Source organism: Dromaius novaehollandiae, chromosome 8 (genome assembly GCF_036370855.1).
Source record: "Dromaius novaehollandiae isolate bDroNov1 chromosome 8, bDroNov1.hap1, whole genome shotgun sequence".
In the NCBI taxonomy this organism is placed as follows: domain Eukaryota; kingdom Metazoa; phylum Chordata; class Aves; order Casuariiformes; family Dromaiidae; genus Dromaius; species Dromaius novaehollandiae.
The window spans coordinates 21632396-21652971 of record NC_088105.1 but is presented as its reverse complement, the minus strand read 5'-3'; the positions used below and the strand labels follow the sequence as shown (position 1 = coordinate 21652971).

The following is a 20576-nucleotide window of genomic DNA, read 5'->3' as shown; positions in this document are numbered from 1 at the left end:
GAAACCATAGAACATTTTAGATTGTGTTCCTCCATTGGTCTCTTCAGAATTTGTTCTAAAACAATTCTTGAATTTTATTTAGATCAGGCTAAGAGGTGGCTAACTTAAAAATTACTTTGTATTTAAAATTGTTTTCCTAACACCCCCCCCCCCCCCCAAAATCAGTAAACTCTTCAAATACAGTCTGAATATGTCTTTCAGCCAATGGTAATGACAACAAGAAATTCAAAGGTGACGATAAAATGGATGGGGCTCCTTCTCGTGTCCTTCACATCAGGAAATTGCCTGGAGAAGTGACAGAAACAGAAGTTATTGCTTTAGGTTTGCCTTTTGGCAAGGTAACCAACATCCTGATGCTGAAAGGAAAAAATCAGGTAATTTGTTGCTTTCCTTTTTTAAGATGGTTACTATCTAATTTCAAAATATACTGTTATAGAGCTTTTGCAATGAGTCATATAATGGTAAGTATATTAAAAAAAGAAAAGCCTTTGTTTCTTTGCTTTAAACTTTTTATTATCTTATTCTATCTTTTAGTGAATTTTGTTAGGGAACAGTGGAGGGTTAACAACTACATAAGACAAAAAGTTACTTGTAAGGTAAATATTTAGACCTGCATCTTCACAGGTGAATTATGGAGACAAAGCATTTTAGAAGACATCGTTCTCCACATGTCAAGTTTATTTGCTAAAGATTGATATTTGGCCAAGTTTGTTATCAGACCTCTTTAAGTGTTTTTTATGTGTTTCTAATACAAAAATCAACCAATGTGTAAATACTAAAAATTGTTAGTTTGATTTTTTTTTTTCTTTTTTTTTTTTTTTTTAATCATAGGCTTTTTTGGAACTGGCAACAGAAGAAGCAGCTATCACTATGGTTAATTACTATTCTGCTGTGACACCTCATCTTCGTAACCAGCCTATCTATATCCAATATTCTAATCATAAAGAACTAAAGACTGATAATACGCTAAACCAGGTATATTCATTGTTACATATTATTATAAATACAGACAGCAGAAAATGAAACATAGCATGTATTCTTGGGTAATATAGTATGTTTGAATTGTCTAGTTTGTCCACATCAGACATTACTGTAGTTTTATTTATGATCATTCAATTTCATGATATTGAAGGAAACTTGCTTTCTGTGTGATCTTTCCATTATGATGAATTTTCCCAATGTGTTTTCTTAACATAAAAAAAATCTGAGGGTTTAACTTCAAATTTTTTCATAAAATAAATTCTAATCTTGATTTAGAAACTGCAGGATGAAAAAAAATTAACTTTATTTCTGACACCTGAGATTCTAATATCAATTTAAATTTCCCTAGTGCTAATGGCTGATGCCGATGGCTACATTTCTGTGCTTTGAATGATTACTCTGGTAGCATTGATAACCTCAGCTCATGTGATTTGCTGTTTCTGAAGGATACATTAATGATCACTGTAGAGACAAATGTATTTAATTATTTTGTTCTTGCCTCTGCAGAATCTATTTCAAAATAAAGATAAATAGGAGTGTGTGTGTATGTATGTTTATTTCAGTAGAACAAGAACATTTGCAAAAATAATGCCGTTGCAAAAAAAGATTTTGCTGATGTGGTAGCCGTTTTTGTACGAAGTGCAAGGGTTGGGGGGGAGAGGCATCAACTCCCTACAAGTCAGGTGTTTATTTTAAGGTGCATTCTCTTGCATTCTCTTTTTGATGTTAGAAAACACAGTGTAAGGCCCAAGTTACAGTTCTCGTTATTCTTGTCCTATCTGAGATAAGGTATGCAAATGGTAAATTTATAGTTGTTATCTTTAAAAACAATTTCAGGGTAGTTTCCTGTTGAAAGAAATCTGGATTCAGATGAAATAGAGTGTTGATTTCCCCCCCCCCCGTTGATCTTTCTAAGCATTCCAGTTTGGTAGACTCTGCAATAGTCTTATGTCCTCAAAAGGTACTCTTCAAAAATCATGACATTTTTGAAAAATGTCATTTCTAAAGAAAAAACAGATATTTTAATTGTCTTTTGAGAAAAGAGCAAGAAGAATGAATTCAGTAGCTACATACAGTGGATGGGAGTACTGCCTTAAGAAGTAAAAATTCCTTGTCTTACATTGTATCACCATAGAAGCCAGAGGACAGGTTTTTACTTCACAGGGCCATCTTTTCAACACATGAGATGTGCTGGCTTTTCAGCAGCTTTTATGCTACCATAAGCATTGATACCCAGTTTTAACAGTCAAATCCCTAGTCTTTCTAGTCCCTATATTTCTCTAAATTCGAATTAAAGAATGTGAGTAGGTACTTGGCAGTAACTGTTCTGTAACTAGTATCTCATGAGGCATTCCATAAAAACAAAAGACAGTTGGATATTCTTGTTTCTGTGGGGAACAATTAAGGTGATGCAGGTAATGCTTTCAATCTGCGTTTTTTAAGATATTCAGAACTGCAGCTTTTAATCTGCATTTGAAAGCTTTTTCTTCCAGCCAACTTCATTTTATAATTGTCCTTTCCTGGTTCTTCAGCAAAGAATACACGAAGTGAGGATGTTAGTACATGGAACTAGAAAGATAGGATTAACAACTGGAGAAAAGTACAACTGTCTTGTCTTATACAGAGGACAGAAAAAACTGTTTAACCAATGAGTACTTTAAATATCCAAGCTTTTTAGAAAATGAAAGTAGGAAGAGATCCATTAAGCTATAGTACTCTGAATTTGTCAATAAAATTAACTTGTGTTACTCTTTCTAATTATTTTTAATTATGTAATTAGGATGATTTGGGTCTGGATAAACATGCCCAAAATGAGCCATTTAAATTTTCATGTCACCTTTATAGTTCGGTGAAAATCCTTTTGCTATGAGACATAAAAACCAAAGAATGAAAGAACACTTAAGCTCAGATTTAAAACAAAGATCTCTTGCCTTGTGTTGTGCAGTAGTATCTGGACTTGGTTAGATGATTTGAGAATAGAATGACTTCCATAACTGTAATTGTCTTTAATCATCAACCTGTCAAAGATGCATGGTTTTAGTTTTTCTGCATAGATATTACAGCATTTATTTAAAAAAAAAAAAAAAGTACTTCCTGAATGATGTAACTGATCTTTTTCAGTTTATTTCAATTTTGAAAAAATATATATATGCATCTTCAAGAGTGAGATATTTATATATAAATACTAAATGGTTGTTTGAATTTTTTTCAGAATACCCATTTTGTAGTAATTTTTATCGCTTTTACCCTAATCTGCAAATGGTTATTCCTGCACGTACCTTCACTTAATCATGCGTTTGCGTTAACTTTAATGGAATGTGATATGAGAGATATAAGTATACATAAATAGTGCCAACAAAGATTACTTATTATGACATCAAGTTCTGGGTTTTTTAGGTTGTAAAGTATAAACTTCTCCAATCACTTTAAGGCATGAGTTTTAATAGCTATATGCTGCTTCCAGGCTTCCAGAAAGAGTAGGAAATAATGATGAGACTCAGCCAACTATCTGGCTAGCTTGAAAATTGTGTATTTTATACATTAGGAAAAAGGAAGCTGTTTTTATCAAAAGGTGCTTTTGCAGAGTTGTTTAATTATATGTTTAACATAGAGGCAAATTTTGTTTTCCCAACTAGTGTTCACCAGGTCTTTTTTTTCTTATTTTCCTTATTCATTGATTCGTATCAGTATGAGGAATATCATGTAAGTTGTAAGACATGAAATTGTATAGTAGCTCTAATACCTTTAAAATATGCAGTACGCGTTAATATGGTGGTTATTACTTTCACCTGGCATGCTCACTTGTCTCCTTGTGTATTGTTTTACTTCGTAAGGCTACTGTAACAAAAGTATTAAATGGAAAGTCTTTTTGCTGTGTCCCTCCCACTCAAATCTGAACTTTCTAAAACTCTCAGTTTTGGCAGTAGCAGTAGTTATGTAGATGTGTGTTCTTGTGACATCATCATGTGGTTACCTTGAATTTTTAAAACCCTGCTTGTGTGGTTTTTGATTTGTGGGTGTTTTTTAACATATGAAAAGGATTTTGTTTTTCTTTTTGATAAAGGGAGGTGGGTAACAGATACTAATTTGTTCACTGGTCTGTGGGTACTTGTTTCTGACCCTGATCAGACTTGTGTACTATTTCATTATGTTCCAACTGAGAAATCAGGAAGCATTAGCTTAGCATTGTCCTTCCCCTTGGAGCCTTCTGCCTGGTTAAAGTGGCAGTGAAATGCTAAAATGCAGCTAATATGAACTCTGGAAAAACAGGATAAAAATTTTTGGTTTCAGTAGGGTTTTGGGGGGAGGGAATCTGTAAACATTCTTCTGAAATCCACAAAATCCTCACTTAACCTTACTGGTAGAACAATGAACTTGCTACTAGGAAGACTGATTTTGGCACTATTTGAAGCCCCTTCTTACTGTCCCATGAGGATTGATCAATGTTTTCATTTTTATTGTCTCACAGTTGGACTGCATTGCACTTCTGTTATGTCTGTAGCTATGATTTTTTTTTAAATAAGTGGACTTGTTTGTTTCTGAAGATAACTATATGAATATTGTTAACTAATTTCTAGCTATCATCTTGAAATTGTTTTGAAAAAGAAATAAATATTCCCTTGTTTATTTTCCTTCAGCGAGCCCAAGCTGTTCTTCAGGCAGTGACAGCAGTACAGACAACAAATGCTCCCATAAGCGGGACCACAGTTAGTGAGAGTGCAGTGACTCCAGCTCAGAGTCCAGTACTTAGAATAATTATTGACAACATGTATTATCCTGTAACCCTGGATGTTCTTCACCAGGTAAGCCAAATTTTTTTTAACGTGAATTGTGTTTGGCATTAACTTGTGCATAAACCTTACAATGTTTTTTGACAGATATTCTCCAAGTTTGGTGCTGTTTTGAAGATAATCACATTCACAAAGAATAACCAGTTTCAAGCTTTACTGCAGTATGGTGATCCAGTAAATGCACAGCAAGCAAAACTAGTAAGTATAACTCTCTTAAGACTGAGCCCATACTGTACTCTAAGCATTTAGAAAATGTTACTGTGATGAAGTGCTGACTATAATGATGTGGGGTTTTTTTGTTTTTTTGTTTGTTTTTTCCACAGCTTGTGTGAAAGCATATTTTTTAGAGATTAACAGAAATTGGTGATATTATTTAATATGGTAATGTTGCACTTAGTATTTTTCAAGATGGTATGTCTAAAAAATTGTATACATATGTAGTTATTAAAAAAAAAAAACCTTATTGATAGACTTCTCAAAGTTGAAATACTGTATAATAGTGCAGTAGTGAAGATGACAGCAGAAGTAGAAATGTAGGACGTATAACCAGTTCTCTGGAGGCAGCAAACTTGATCCAGTTGGCTAATGACTGGTAGATACTTTCTTAGCATCAAAACATATGTGATTTTCAGAGTGGTATAGGCGTGTGAAAGTTGTTAGATTAGTATGCTAAAAAACAAGAAGTGCCAAGAAGGGAGAGGACAAACTTACTCATGGGACCAGCGTATGATGAAGCTGTGCATCAGTGCCAGGTGAAAGATCTTGGTTTCAGTTTATAGAAAACACTCCTATCCTGGCAAGGATAGGAGAGGCAAAACTAGGTAACTAGTTTATTCACTATAGCAGGAAGGAGCCTAAGGAACAAATTATGTCTAGATGACGTGCTGTTGTTCTTTGTCCAGACTTTTCGAATAGATTGAACGGAATATATTTACATTGTGGCAGTATGAAACGTGTGCCTGTAAGAGTTTTCACAATGTGAACCAAAGGGGAAGGCTAGACTTATTTTTTTTCCCAGAGATGCACAGAATCTATTTATATTTTTAAATTTCTGCATGCAGTCTGGATTTGTGCAGGGCTGATTAAAATTGATGTGCTGGTTAAGTGCTACTTGGCAGGATAGAAAGTGGTTATTATGCATAGATGACAGACTAGCTGAGAACTTCAGGAAAAAGAGAAAAGCTCACACCTCAGATTAAGCTGGCAATGGATATTTATCAGAAGAGGAAAGAAAAAGTAGGTTTAGTTTTCTGATGCCTTTTTTTTTTTTAAAAAGGAAAGATGACTATGTGGATTTAAAGATCTTCATTAAAAGGTACAGGATGGTAATTTTATCCTCACCACGAAGTGAAGTACTGAGTGTTGATTAAAAGTGTACAAGGTGGCTAAAAATCACAAAAATTAAAAGACACATTTTCAGGAAGAGTGCAAGTTTTCTTTCTGCTGAGGAAGAATAACATTAGCCAAGGACAAGAAGATTTGCTACTTGGTTTATTCTGTAAGATGATCTTCATGAAAAGTAATCTGAAAATACTTGTAAATTTAGAATGCTGTTTAAATTATGGATAGTCTTCTCACATAGATATATGTCAAATATCAGGTGGCCTCTTAGAGCAGCAGGAAATGCAACTATGTTATTGTAATAAGTAAAAAAAATTTTCGTGGATAGAATACACCTTTCATCTTTTCAAGTATATTTAAAAGTGATATAGAAACTTGATTTTTAACCTACAATAGCTGCAAGAATTGCTGTGACTTATTTAGATTCCTGTTTGACATACCTGAGGAACAACTGGACTCAGAGAAATTTGTTTAAGAATGTTGTAATTCACTCTTGGTTCAAGTTTGGAAGTTATTTTTCAGTAATAGATGTTAATGCTGTTCTAAAAGAAGAGTATTTTTGATGCAAATTGTGACAAGTGAAATATTTTTGACTTTTTTTTTTTTTTGAGTCTCGCTTATGTTGTCAGAAGATTTAATGGAAAGATAGCATCTGTGAAGTGGAAGGTAGTTATTGGAAAACTAATCAGTATAATTCTAGGAATATATTATGAAGAAGTGGCAAAATAACAAAGGATGAAGTATATAGAAATATGAAAGGAACTGAAGAATCTCTTACTATTCTGACAAACTGATGTCAGCTTGTGGGATACTATGTTGGTCATAATTTGAAAAGAAGCATGTCTTTGTTTTTCCGTTTCTCCAGTTCTGCATGTTTTGATTAGGGTTCACTAGCTGGTAGCTTATGTGTGAATGACTAAACTTCATTGAGTAACAGTGACTCCTACATGTAAAATTGTTGTCAGAGTGATCTGGAAGCCTACCTAAGTGACAAATGAAACAGGCTTGTTTTAAAGTTTCTCATTTTAATTAGTCTCTACATTTAACAAAGGTATTAAAGAATGCTGTATTCGAAGGAAGATTTGATTTCCTCCACTTCCCCCCCCCCCCCCCCCCAGCCTTGAGCTAAAGTAAAATAAGTACAGTTTTTATGGTTAAGTTACTGTGATAAAAACATGAAGTGCCCCCTAAACAAAAATACCTAAAGGGAGACAAAATGGAAAGAAATGAAGTCAGACAATGAGAAAAACACCCTCCAGTTGAAACACATTTGAAATACAGTAGAAGCCCAAGGACACAGTGGCTGTACTGAAGTTGCATGGAGTTCAAAATTGGAAGCATGGCAAAAGAATAAAGAAGTTGGCAATTTGTTTTTGATCAGTTGTTACTATAGAAGATAATGGGGAAATTTAGTTTTTCACTGGCACTCTTCACAGGAAATCAGAATGTGGCCTTAATAGAAATTGAAGACTTATTAAGGAAGTTAAAGAACAATTTGAAAAACTCAAGTGATGTAAGTACCAAGGAGAGATGCTATTCATTTGAAGGTTCTGAGAAAACAGTGACACCAACAAGAATGTACAATATGAAGCCTCTAGCCCTATGGGACTGCTTTTGCTATCTGAATGAGCAAGTAGTGAAAAATTGCATTCCTGCTCCACTTGCTTTCTGAGAAACTCATTTCCTATAAGAGTAGATTATGGCTACACTGACTCAGTTTCATCACCACCTTCAGATTGGATCATTATATTTCATTGTATCTGCAACCAAAGGTGAAGACTACAAACTTCAGATTCTGTATAATGCAGCAGGCTAGCCATGGGTTGGAAGAAGCACTGAGTGTGCAAAACTAGAGCATGTTAAACTATTGTGCTTTTTCCAGAAAAGCAGAAGATGGTGTCCTGGAGATCTTTGTATGCATAAAGAGATTTTCTAAGCAGTAAAAATAGCTCAGTTTCATAGTAAATGATCAATACCTTCAATGGAAGCAGCAGTCTTGAATATTTTAATATTACTAATGTGGTATACCGTAAAAAGACTGGAGTGGCAGCGTTTCTATCTGAACAGTTGGCCAGTCGAAGGTGTTGTCTTTGTAAATGCATCAAAAGTATTCTGCCAAATCTTGGGTATTGACAAAGTTATTAATATCATATCTCTGGAGGGTAAATGGAGAGTTGGACTATGTGGTGCATGACAGTCATCTTGACCCAGTATAGGTTAAAAATACCACAAGTCTAACTGACAGTTTCTATCATAGTTGATCGTTAGGTCATTACTTGGCCCCTAGGTTGTTCAGACTACCTGTGATTTGTTTCTGCACAGAGATCCTGTTGAGGTCTGACTTCACATTCAAGAGAACTTCTTTCGAGTTTTGAGTGACAGCATTAGGGTAGCTCTGCACTGATAGTAGTCTGCCAAAGAACTTTGCTGGATTTCTTAGTAATAAAATCTGTAACATCAACTTCTGGTAGTCATTCCCAGAATGGAAAGCAATGAGGAGTCCACATAAAGTATTCAACTTTAGAGCTATTATCCATGATTTAATGCACTAAAGGATTTTCAGACATCGTGAATCCTAAAGAGCAGAATTTGTTGAACAGAAATAATAAGTAATGTTCAGATAAAGAGAAGGGTGCTAGATTGTGTCCATTATATCAGAAAGCCCAGCAAGTGCAGCAACAGTGTGTTCTGGGTTTTTCCAGTTTTGCAGCTACTTCTCATATCCAAGACACTTTTCTCAGAAGAAACAAGTTTCATTCAAATGCTTGTCTGTATGCTCATTCACACCTCAAGTATTTACCAACACTGCAGATAGAGACCTTTATCAGAAGTATTTGTAAGATGCATGTGGTCACATCTCTACCAAGAGACGCTGACTCTATGACCTTCAGTTTTTTTTGAGCTACTTACTTGAACTGCAATACATTTTGCTAGTGGTCCCCCTTTTCTCATTTTTCTTTCTGCCTGCCTCCCCTGCCCCTTGAGTGCTCTAGGTTATCATGTCATCTCCTTCTCAGGATCATGTTCCTAGCTTCTTCTGCTTTGTGTATTTTGGGGGAGGGAAGGGAGTAGGGGCTTATTTTCTCTCTTCCTTTCCTCTTACGACTTAGAGAAGGCAGATGGTTTGTTTGTTACCCCGCTCTGCACCTTTTTTCTTTTCAGTGTAATTTGACCATTCTCTGTCAGACCTTGGCAAATGTTCTCAGACTCTTCATCCTGCAGTAGACCTATTTCCTGTCTTGAATCATCACTGTAGGTATGTATACTGCTTGAAAAGGAGAGGGCTGTGTAAGCTATTTGCTGTGGCTTGAGGCCCCATGTCTCCACAAATAGCTGCTAGCTATATTCCTGGGCGCTATTTCTGAACTGGGAAGTCAGGACCTCAAAACACCAAAGCATATTCTGCCTCCAGGACTGCATTCATGTGCATTCATGTCCATCTTCTATATACTGTATGTGAACTATTGAAACAATATGGGCAGTGGCACATCTCTTTCTAATAGAGGACTACCTTGACCATTTTTTGTAGGGGCACTTAATTCCACAGATTCATGGTCCGTACAAACTTTAGCAGAGGCTCATCAAAGCGTATTTCTAAGGATTATAGCACTTTTGTTCAGCAGACTCTCCTTTCACAAGGATTTGCAGGCATCTCTACTCCTAAGAATCAAGAGCAGAGCAGTGAATTGTATCCATTATATTAGAAAGCCCTTCATTCAGGTGAGGAAAGCTGGAGAGAAGAAATTATTCTAAGCATGTTCGCTTTCTCTGCCTTAGAGCCTAGTGAGACTTCTGACTCTTACCAGCATGAAGCTGTCTCTGCATCAGTTGTTCAAGGATGTGCACCATTTTGGAACATCAGACGGTACTTCTGCTGCTTGAGATCACTTCTCTCGACATTCACAATGACATTTGTGAATGAGAGATCCAAGTGCCATGACTCTGACTAGATAGAAATTCTTATTGTCCTTCTGCAGACAACCTTCTGCAGGGTTGATTACTTAAGCAGTAGGAGGAAACACTGCTTGTTTGTCCCTTTCTTTCAGTTGGAACAGTCTCTCTCTTGTTGTTTCAGCTCTGAATCTGTGAGATCTTTTGTCAGTCAATAGTTTACATCTCTCCATGCTCCTGGTCGCTACGAGCGAAAAAGGAGGGTGGATTGATGTGACTCTTGCAGAAATGGGCCTTGCTTTTTGTGCTGTTGACCTCCATTTCTTTGCTGTTTCCTGTATGGCCATTTTTACTGTCTGTAGCTGCGCCATAGGTCTGTTCTGGATCCTTATGAGTTCCCTGCTTATTTGCTACTATTTTCTGTGGTGTTAGGTTTTCTTGCTCATTCTTGCCTCTCTGAAAGATGCTCCCTTAAGGTATGGACAGATTTCAGTATCTTTGACTCTAGCTCTGTGACTTTTTTTAGGACCCTTTCTGAATATTTTGAATGCTTCTACAGTAGTAGCTGACAAGTAGCTTTGTTCCAGCCAACTCTTCTGTCTTGGAACTTGCACAGACATTGAGGGTTTGATTTTGTTCATTTCTGTCTTGCTCCCTTCCTTAACCACCATCGCTGATGCGGAGCCATGCAGTGCAGTTAGTAATTTGGAGACAAAGGAACTGAATGCACTTGGAAAACTGTTTTTTATCTCTTCACATAAAAAGTTACTGGGCTCTCAGATCATACTGGATTTAGATTCTTGACTGATGGCCTTTATGTCTGATTTGCCCTCATCACCTGCTGATAACATCTAGCTGAAGCCAACCCTGATACTCTTTTGTTCTTTGGGAGATCTTAGCATTTTTGCAGCAATTAATCACTGCCTTACACAGACTTCTAGGTGCCAACTTTTTAGCCTTCCAAAAGAACTGATGGCTGTAGAGGATCTTCTAAGGATGCTAGTATGTTTGTATTGTGGAGTTGAGCTTATGCACTCTTTTTGTCACTTCAAGCATGTGCCACTCTAGATTATGCATCAGCCTGAATTGAGAAAGGGATTTTTCTTTTTACCACCCTTTTCTGCTGGTCTTCTGTATGTTCTTAATTGTTCGTGTGCTTGTTGTATGCTCATGTAATCACCATCTTCAGGGACCCAACTGCTGAAAAGCTCTTGGCAGGAGATAAACCTCTCATTAGAATCCCTCCTCCCCCCCCCCCCCCCCCCCCACCTCCCTGGGAAAGTCCAAGAAGAGGCAACTTAGTAGCAAAAGGGAGGTGCTAGCGACTGTTACTGAATTTTAGAAGATTTGGTATCTTTACACACTCTCTTCTAAGTAAAACACGGTGACCCAAGTTTTGATAGTTCTGTTGTTGAAGCTCTTAATTCATGTTTTTTCTGTCACAAGCGACAAAGAACGATGCACTCATTTTGTAGCAGGGTACTGCGATATTTCTCCTTCACTTGGCATGGAGGGGGCGAAGGGTACTGTGCCAGATGTGAATGTGTGTATGGAGAAGTGCTCAAAGAAAGAGAGGTTTCTTGGCAGTAACTAGGGTTCCTTGAGATGGTATCTGTGTGTACATTCATTAATTGTACTACTTCTGCCTTCTCAGGTTTTTAAAGATGTCTGTTTGAGACAAGCTTAAGGGCTTTTTGCACTTCCCTTTGTTGCCATACAAGGGGCTCATGAAGTGCACAGTTGTGACTTTACATGGGAACGGTTAATCTTGGAAAAACTCCAGTTGCTAGTAATCTTCTTGTGTTGCTGGAGGGGTGTGGTGCTACTGCAGAGGTGGTGGTGGTGGGGTGTTTTTAACCTGCAGGGAGTCTTCCTCAAAGTATGGCGAAGTGCTTGTTTAGAGCCAGTGTGTTTCCCTTCATTCCAGTTCAGGAGCTTCTTTCAGACAGCCCGAATCCCAGCTACAAGGGATTTCTGTGCAGTACTCTTTAGTATGTACTTGGAGCCTTTTTGAAGTTTTTCAGAAAGGTGGGGCTTGAGCCTTTTTGCTTTTTCAATGTGAAGTTTTAATTACTTACGTGGATCTCTTTAGACAGTGTCCAGTTTAAAAGCTGGGTAGTGTTTTGGTTTGCTACTGCTTTTAAAATAAAGATTTCCATCAACTTAATTCTTCTGCCTGCCATAAATTGATGTGTCTATAGATTCTATATGGCAGTAAAACATGACATTTGATTTGTATTTTAAAGACTTTGAGCTTTGTGTGTGTGCGTGTTCCTGTGACTAGGACAGAACTAGTGGGCACTTCCTTTCAGTCCAGTTCATATCCAGAGTTCTCTATGTAAATGGTTATTTTCTTGATGGCGATGACATCTTGCACAATGCGTGAGCTTTGGCAGGGTAAACTGGAGCTACCTTTAATGCATGTTGTAGTGGATTTTAGAAGGTAAGAGAGATACTTTTTTTTGTATGTGCGTAAGTATTGAAATTATTCTTGGATGCGGCCACTAGAGGAGTCTTGGATTGGGCTTTATCACTATGTATAAAAGAGCTAGCAAATTCTATTTCTGTGATTTTTTTTTTTTTTTCCCCCCCTCCCCCCCCACCTGACAGATTACATTCTTAGCTTGTATTCTGTGAGTCGGGGCATTAAATTTTGCTTTGCATGTATCGTGTAAAGCAGTGTTGCTTAAGTTGAGTTTCAAGCATAGGAATTTCTCTTTGGTTGCCAAGTATTTGTTGAAGCAGTGTCTAGATCATCTTTTTTAAAATATTTACTTTTCCTTATATTTTACTTTCCCAGTGCTAGAGAGTTCTGACAGTACTCACTGACTTAGTTTTTGTATGTTGACTGCTAATGGTGTTAATTCTTTCAAGCAATTTCATGAGCCCTGGTGATGTGTTAACTGTGATAATACATCTTGTAGGAAGGGGCAACCTTGCTGGTCTTGACCTAGTAGGGGTGTGTCTGCAGGATGTTGAGTTTCCAGATGCATCACTGTATGAAAATAGCTGTTGCTTCCATGCCCTGCAGGCATGCTATGTTTGTGTAGTGCTTGGCTCAAAATAACAAGTTGTACCAGAAGCTGAACGTGTTGGAAAGTACATTGCAGATGTAACCAAGCTAGCTCTGCAGGAGCTAGCTCAGGTCCAGAAGTAGTAGCATTTTCAAGCCTTCCCCCCGACCCCTTCATGTGTATATAAAATAGTATTTTACTTAACAGAATGATTTGACTGATTGGATTTTGATTTTAACATGAGCTGTATCTTCACTTCCTAACACTTCTTAAAAATGTAAAACAATCTAGTTAGAAACTTCTATTTTTTTTATTTCTCATATTTAGATGTTAGTGCTTTGAGTGAAAGAAAAGTACACCTGAAATGCAGATGGACTAAAACTCAGCTTATATCAGTTTGATATGAGACTAGTTTGCTAGTAGTGCTTTAGTTGTGAGATGACTTCTGTTCAGAAAATAGCAGTTACTGGTCTCGGTGTTTGGGAATTCTAACATGAGAAATTTAAAACATTGATTCACCTTTATAGTAAATACAGACAAGACATTTATAATTGGACCTCTTTAGAGAGTGTTTTCATATGCCCTTAGGAGTGCCGTGTTCAGGGGCCTTATGAATTCTGTTTTGAATAGGCGTAAATTCAGAAGTACTAATTAATTGTGCAAATAGGAAATTTTTAAGAAGTGTAAGTAAAATTAGGTTAGAAGGTAATGTTACTTTTCTTTACATTTCTGCACTAATTACCTTTTAAAGGGAGAATAAAAACATGCAGGAACAGTGTGAATACTCTGCTTCAACAGATAGCCTTCTAATATGTGGTATTTGAGTCTAGATTTTTTGATATTCTCTCTGGTCATCCTTCTGTCGGAGAGTGCTTGTGTGATTTTGACTTTCTGAGAAATCGACTTGGCATTTTATCTGCATTAAAGCTGTAAAGTGGAATACAAGTTAATTAAATTCAACAGACTAACTTCTAAGTTTGACTATATTAAAATGTCTCTTGTCATTTTGGTGCATAAACAGTTTCAAGGTAAGAGAAGTAAAATATCAAGCTCCACATCAAGTGGAATCATGTTAAGCTTAGGCTAATGGAATTTTAATCTTTGCTTTTAAACGAGACAGTTAAATGAATAAATATCTATGTGCTGACCTTTGTTTAAAAAAATATATATTGTGTAACCAACCTGTGTTGTGTATTATTTAAATAAATTGTCTCCCTTTTCCAGGCCTTAGATGGTCAAAATATTTATAACGCTTGCTGTACCCTCCGGATTGATTTTTCCAAATTGGTGAATTTAAATGTTAAGTACAACAATGATAAAAGCAGGGATTACACTCGTCCTGATCTTCCATCTGGTGATGGACAGCCAGCTCTGGACCCAGCTATTGCTGCAGCGTTTGCAAAGGAGACCTCACTTCTAGGTATGACTGACATTGACATTGTTCTTCTGTGTTCCAAAGTCACTTGATGAAAGTGTTTATTAATCTTTGTAATAATTAAGCATCTTAAATTACAATAGTGTCCAAAGGTCCCATCAGGGTTCAGTCTGCATTGTGTTTTGAATTGTGGTAACACCATTACACAATTGTCTGTAGAAGTCCTGCATAAATAGGTGAGAGTGTGCATGACAAGAAGGCAAATGCACAGAGTATAAGGAAAAGGTTAGTTAGTTCTGCTTCCCTCCCTTCCCCACCTCTGTCTGTCCTTCCTTCATACGTTCCTGTCAGTCGACTGCTACTTGGGTGCACCTTGTCCACTCTGCTAGCCCAGTTTGTAACAGAGGTTTGATTTTTTCGGATTGTGTTCTTGCTAACAACTTCACTAGGAACAGACTTAAGGTCCTTATTTGTAATATCAGATTATGAAAACACCATTTTATTACCTTCAATGAAGAAAGATTGTTCTGTGCTTAAAAAAAAATGCCACTGTTTTTTGCAAGTAACAGAAAAAATCTGTAGCTGTTTTTGTGTGTGTGTATTTTTTTTTTCCCTTTATTATACATTAGCGCTCATATGGTACGCGAGTTCTAATATCCTGTCAGCTTTGGAGCTCATCAGAAGTAGTAACTGAAATGCCCTGAGCAGTATATAGATAAACATATCTTCTGGCTATTAGTAAAGTAATTAATTCAGCATGTTCTGCATGCTTTGGGGGGGGGGGGGGGAATTTAATGCTCTAGGTTTATGTAATGAATTTTGATAAATTAAAATTTTACAGCTCCTTTTGTCAAGTTGTTCTTCTTTGGTCAAAATACCTGTCCTTAAATATTTAATAGTATTCACAGTTAATCTCATGGTTTTTACAAGACCCTGTGTATTATCTTGTGATCATTGTTCTCATTTTAAATCTCTTTTTTTCTGTTTTTTCTTTCTCCATTTTTTCCCCTTTTCCTTTTAAAGAAAACTTCTGGGGAACATAAATTTCATGCCGTGTTTTTTGTACAAGATGGGCCGACTTGGGTCGAGTCAGAGTTATGTAGTAAAGAAAGGCTTCTGCTCCCTATTTGTTGAAGAAGTTAGAAGGTATGCGGCAAATGGAGTAAGTGAGCACAGGAAAGGCTGAATATGGTAGTTAAGGTTAGCTGGATGCTGCACTATACTTGCCCTTATCAGAAATCAGATCCTTTAAAGGAAACGCTTTGTATCTAGTTGCCATTTTTTTTTTCCAAATTTTGGAATACTTGACTACAAATCCTCCAGGCTGACTTGCAAATTGGTGCATCACGTGTAGCTACAGTAGAAGTTTTGGAGAGTCGTACCTGGGAAAATATAAAATACTGTAAGTATCTAAAGTCTCTGAAGATGGAGACATTCATAGCTCCTGAAACTAGGTACCCAGAGTTTTTTAGCTCGTAAATTACTTGGATGCTCTTGTAAACTTTTCCCTACAAAACTATGTAGGTTTCTTAATGTTTTGATTTTAATCAGATTAGGGGGTTTTTTTGTTTATTTTAAGGTTTTTGCTAGTAAAATTATGATAATACCACTCATATTTGCCAGTTAGGTATTTTAATTATCACTCTGTGGATGGACCTTTTCAAATGTACTGGTTTCCTAAGCAGTAGGAAAATGAGATTGATATGACAGCAGTAACTTTCATCGCAGCTATTAATTTTTTGAGCATCAGGGAAGTCAGTCATATCTTAATGTGTTTGGTAAAGTGATGAGCAACAACATTTAAACTGTTTTTCCATCTGTTGGTGGTGATAGCTGCCTTAATGATGTATTTCTGTGTTTTTGGGGGGTTTTCAATTTTAGTACTCTTGTGAGGTATCAAACTTTCATTCCTTACTGTCCCCTGCTTTTTGTGCTGCCAAAAGATGAATTTTTTAGAATAGTACATACATCATGTTAAATGATGAGTTTAAATACATTGTTATGCTTCCAGAATATAAGGAGTTCATAATTACAGTAGTATTTTGATGAGCTGTACAGATATGTCATACTTAGTTTTTACTCAAAAAAATTCATTGTATCGGAAGGGACTTGAGGAAGCTGGCTATATTTGCTCTTCAGGTTCCTCTGCATGCTCAGGAAGAACACCATAAGTTGGATCTGTGGCATTGTTAAAATTCTTGTTATAGCTGTTCTGAGTGTATGTATACAATGAGATCACTAAAGGATAGAAAATGTAGTGAGGACTCCAGTGTAACTTTTGGCTCCGTTAATAAGCTTACGCTATTGTGTGCTGGAGGGTTGTACAACTCGGATGCCATTTTTTCTTTTGCGTTATTAACAATATACTGTAATTCATATGTCAGAAGTGAGGTTTAGGTTTAATGTAATAGTGTGAGTGGAGTTTTAGTGGCAAAATATGTTAGTCTTGGTGTTTAGATCTACATGACTGCTAAACCAATACATCTCTGTTTGCTTTGGATGGAATTAACCCTGTTATTTGGTATGGTAACTTTACGATGCATTGTGGTAATGCGTACAGTTTGAAGCTTTGTGAGCTGGCTCTTGTGCAGGCATTTTAAAGGAATCTGCTATGTCCCCAAAAACCTTTCAGGCTAAGTATAAGAAACAGAACAATAAGGTGGTGGTGACTTGACAAAAAGCCATAAAGAAGTTCAGAGGAGGACTGGTCACTGAATTTATTTTCATCAGTCACAGTCCCACATGGCCACCTTGAGAATACTCCTACTGCTTATAGTTTTAATGCACATAACGATTTATCTTATGCTTTTTGCATACCTTTAATTTCTTTATTACTAAAATGGCATTAGTAACTTGCGCTTCAGATATCATGCAAAAAGATGCTCTTAGAGAGGTATAAAAAAGTGACATGCTGTGTTGAGCCCTCCTTGAGGGAAAGTACCTAGAAAGGCTAGGAAAAAAGCATATAATATTTTTTAGTTTTCTTAATATCCAGAAGAAGCAAAAACCTCTTAAGGTATAATTGTTGGAAGCTAAAATAGTTATTGACAACACTTCCTAATACCAGTTGATTGTGTTGATAAAGTAGCTAACACTTCTAAATATTTTCCTGTAAGTCCTGCAATCATAAATACCATGTTGGTTGAAAAGTAGTAATCATAATACTAATTGATCCTCTTTACTAAAAATATTTTTGACTTGCCTAAATGGCAAACTGTAAAAATATACAGAACAAGAATTGCTTTTTCTATGAGTGTGTAAGTTTTCCAAGCTCTCCAAGAAATGAAGTCTTTGTGCGCTGTGTAATCAGTTAATGTGATATCCAAATAGATAATCTTAGTCCGGATGCATTATTACTCACTTATATACTGCATTCTCTGCTGTGAAGAAACTCAGTGATCAGAAGTCTATGAGATTAAATTGGACACTTCTTTAATGAGCCTTTTTCCTTTTGAAAGAAGGAAGAAATCACTAATAGAAATTTCTGTTTTGTTTTGAATATGTGTGGCTTTCATATGTGAGGTGAAAAAAAGGTACAGGAGATCTTTCTAAAAGAAATTTCTAAATAAACAGCAACTGCTTTATACTGGACCAACATTAACATGCTAAATAAAAGCTTATTTTAAATTGTCATTAAACTGCTTTAACGCATTAATACTTGCAGTTATGATATTTGTTTAATATTACAGCTGGAAATGTGCTGTTGTGGTTACGGTTCCCACACCTTTATTGCTTGCTGTCATCCTTAATCTTTCTTTATTAGTACTTTCCACTGATTCCTCTTAAAATTCCTATTAAATGAATCTAGTTTAGAGGATAATAACTGAAAATATTTTTGTATGAACGGTGTTGAATTATCTTTGGGTTTAACTTTTTCAGCGGGACCAGAACACATCCTCTAGAGAATCTAATTCTATGAAGAATTTTGCTTGTTAGAACATGAGTTACTCTAGGTATGCTCTGCCCAAGTATGTAAAGAGCCCTAAAAACCTCACCAGGTATCTCTAAATTCCTTTTTTCCTAAAAATGCTCTACTACCTTAAAACTTCTGCGGCTAGAGAGAGGTGCTTAGTTGCACTAAAAAGCTTGAAATGCTCTAGTATCTTAGCTTTTTTTTTTTTTTTTTTTTTGTACCTAAATGGTTGCTGTTGACCTGGTATAAAGTAAGTTATTTCCTTTCCGGTGGACATATGTCATACCTTACTGTCACTCTTCACTATTCTGTCTATATGACCTCTATAGTAGCCGAGGGAAAATAAACATGAAAAGTCAGTTTATGCAGTACAAAATAAAGACCTGTATAGCATTTGAATTACATTTCAAAAATACGATTTTTAGAACATAACTGCATTTCAGAGTTGTTTTTTTGAGGACTTGAGTGTGATATTCACAGGGTTGCCTGTATATTACAGTGTGATTTTGAGAATAAATGTCTTTGCTGCTTGTGTGGGAGTGCTTTCTTTAACTGCCTGCCTTATTAATTGTTTTCACGGGAAAGTGGAGCTATATTCTTGGGCTTTAATGTAAAAGTAAAATATACATCATGTTTGTTACGTTTGTCTTACTAATATGTGTATGTATGTAGCCCATAACTATTACTACTTTATTACATTATATTATAACATTATTATATATATTACAATTATACATATGTATATAGCTCAGTGAAATATTTTCACTTTCCTTTCATGCAGAATTGATTTTGAGAAACACAGTAACAGCTATGCTTGGGCTAGCGATGTTCTGTCTAATTTGCTATCTTTTTTGTGACAGCTACTGGTACTACTACGTTCTTTGGAAGACCTGTGAAAGCCGTTGTAGTGGATGATCATACAGTAACATACATGTTGGAAGGGGTGTCTTCCTTAACCCTCATGTAGCTAGTAACTGGCTTATGTGATGGAGCATGTTAAATGTCTCTCTTCTGCTTATTTAACGTAACTGGCTGTTGTCTCTGTAGATCATATAATATTTTCTCAACACTTGTTAAATGTGTTTTTAGAATGGATGGGAGGAAGACAGGTTTTCCATTCTGGTTAGTAGTCAGTCCTGCAAAATGCCACAAATAATAATAATATCATAGTTGTTGCCTTTTGAATCAAGTAGATCTTTATTTTATCTTGTCATAAGAGATCACTAAAGCTGCCTAAATGATTTTCTCATTATTCAGTACTTTCTATACTTCTGGCTTTACCCCTGAATACTAACATTTCCCATCTTTTAAACTCTGTATAGGAAAGCTTTCCATATCTTTGATTTCCTTTCATAGGATGTTTACTGTTCTTCTGTATCTACTTTGAACAGGGAGTTAATGGAATAATTTCCAAAAGCATATCTTTATTTAATGGCACTGTAGGGTGTGTGTGGTGGTCGTCCCCCCCCCCCCCTTTTTTTTAATCATCAGTAATACTGTTAATCACCAGCACAAAGTAATAATGATGGATGTCATGTTTTCTTTGGTCGTTTGTCCAGGCCAGCAAAATCTCAATTTGTTAATTACTTTAACAAATTGCTGTATCAGAGCATTATTGAAGAGTTGGAATAAAGAGGGAAATCTTTTTTAGGAAATTAAATAAACTTTATAACCATACTTACCACCTCTGTTTTGTTTTTCCTATGCATTCTCTTTTGATACCAAGGTTGGGAATATTCTGAATAGTAGCTATATTCATCAGTAAATTTATCTACTTGATCATTGACTGAAACCAAAGAATTTTGCTTTCCCTTTGACTTTCTTTAAAATAACACAATGTAGGAAGGAAAGCTCATCTTGGCTACAACGTATAAAGATTATGTTCAGGCTTGCTAGTGGGCATACTGGAAGACTGGTCAAAAATTCTTGTTGTGTTAGGTTAGCATTGTCAGATAAACATCAGAAGTTTTGGCAAAATACTGAAATTTGAGAGGCCAGTTGCAGTAGCAGAAAATTAAAAAGCTCTTTTTTTTTTTTCCTGGCTGTTACATGTTTTACTATACAAATATCCTTTTACTAAACTTTGTAAAATGTACAAATAAAACTTTGGTCAAATGTGATACGGCTGTTCCTGTATAAACTATGTATAGTGCACATGTATCACACAAACCTTTCACAGATTCTGGAAGTAGCATACGCTTCCTAGTGCTTCAGTGGCTTGACAGGGCAGAACCTGCATAAGTAAGTACCATTTCTCTATGGGATCTGAC

General features: G+C 36.1%; 1 protein-coding gene across 5 annotated transcripts in view; it reads left to right on the top strand.

The window, feature by feature from the left end:
* Positions 1 to 20576, top strand: part of PTBP2 (polypyrimidine tract binding protein 2) — a 54719-nt gene that overhangs the window by 28822 nt on the left and 5321 nt on the right. For all 5 annotated transcript variants that reach the window (XM_064515877.1, XM_064515876.1, XM_064515875.1 and 2 more), the window contains 5 exons: positions 202 to 374; positions 832 to 975; positions 4620 to 4784; positions 4860 to 4970; positions 14243 to 14438. In XM_064515877.1, coding sequence (XP_064371947.1) covers positions 243 to 374; positions 832 to 975; positions 4620 to 4784; positions 4860 to 4970; positions 14243 to 14438 — 748 coding nt within the window. In that variant the 5' untranslated portion in view covers positions 202 to 242. The remainder of the gene's footprint in view (positions 1 to 201; positions 375 to 831; positions 976 to 4619; positions 4785 to 4859; positions 4971 to 14242; positions 14439 to 20576) is intronic.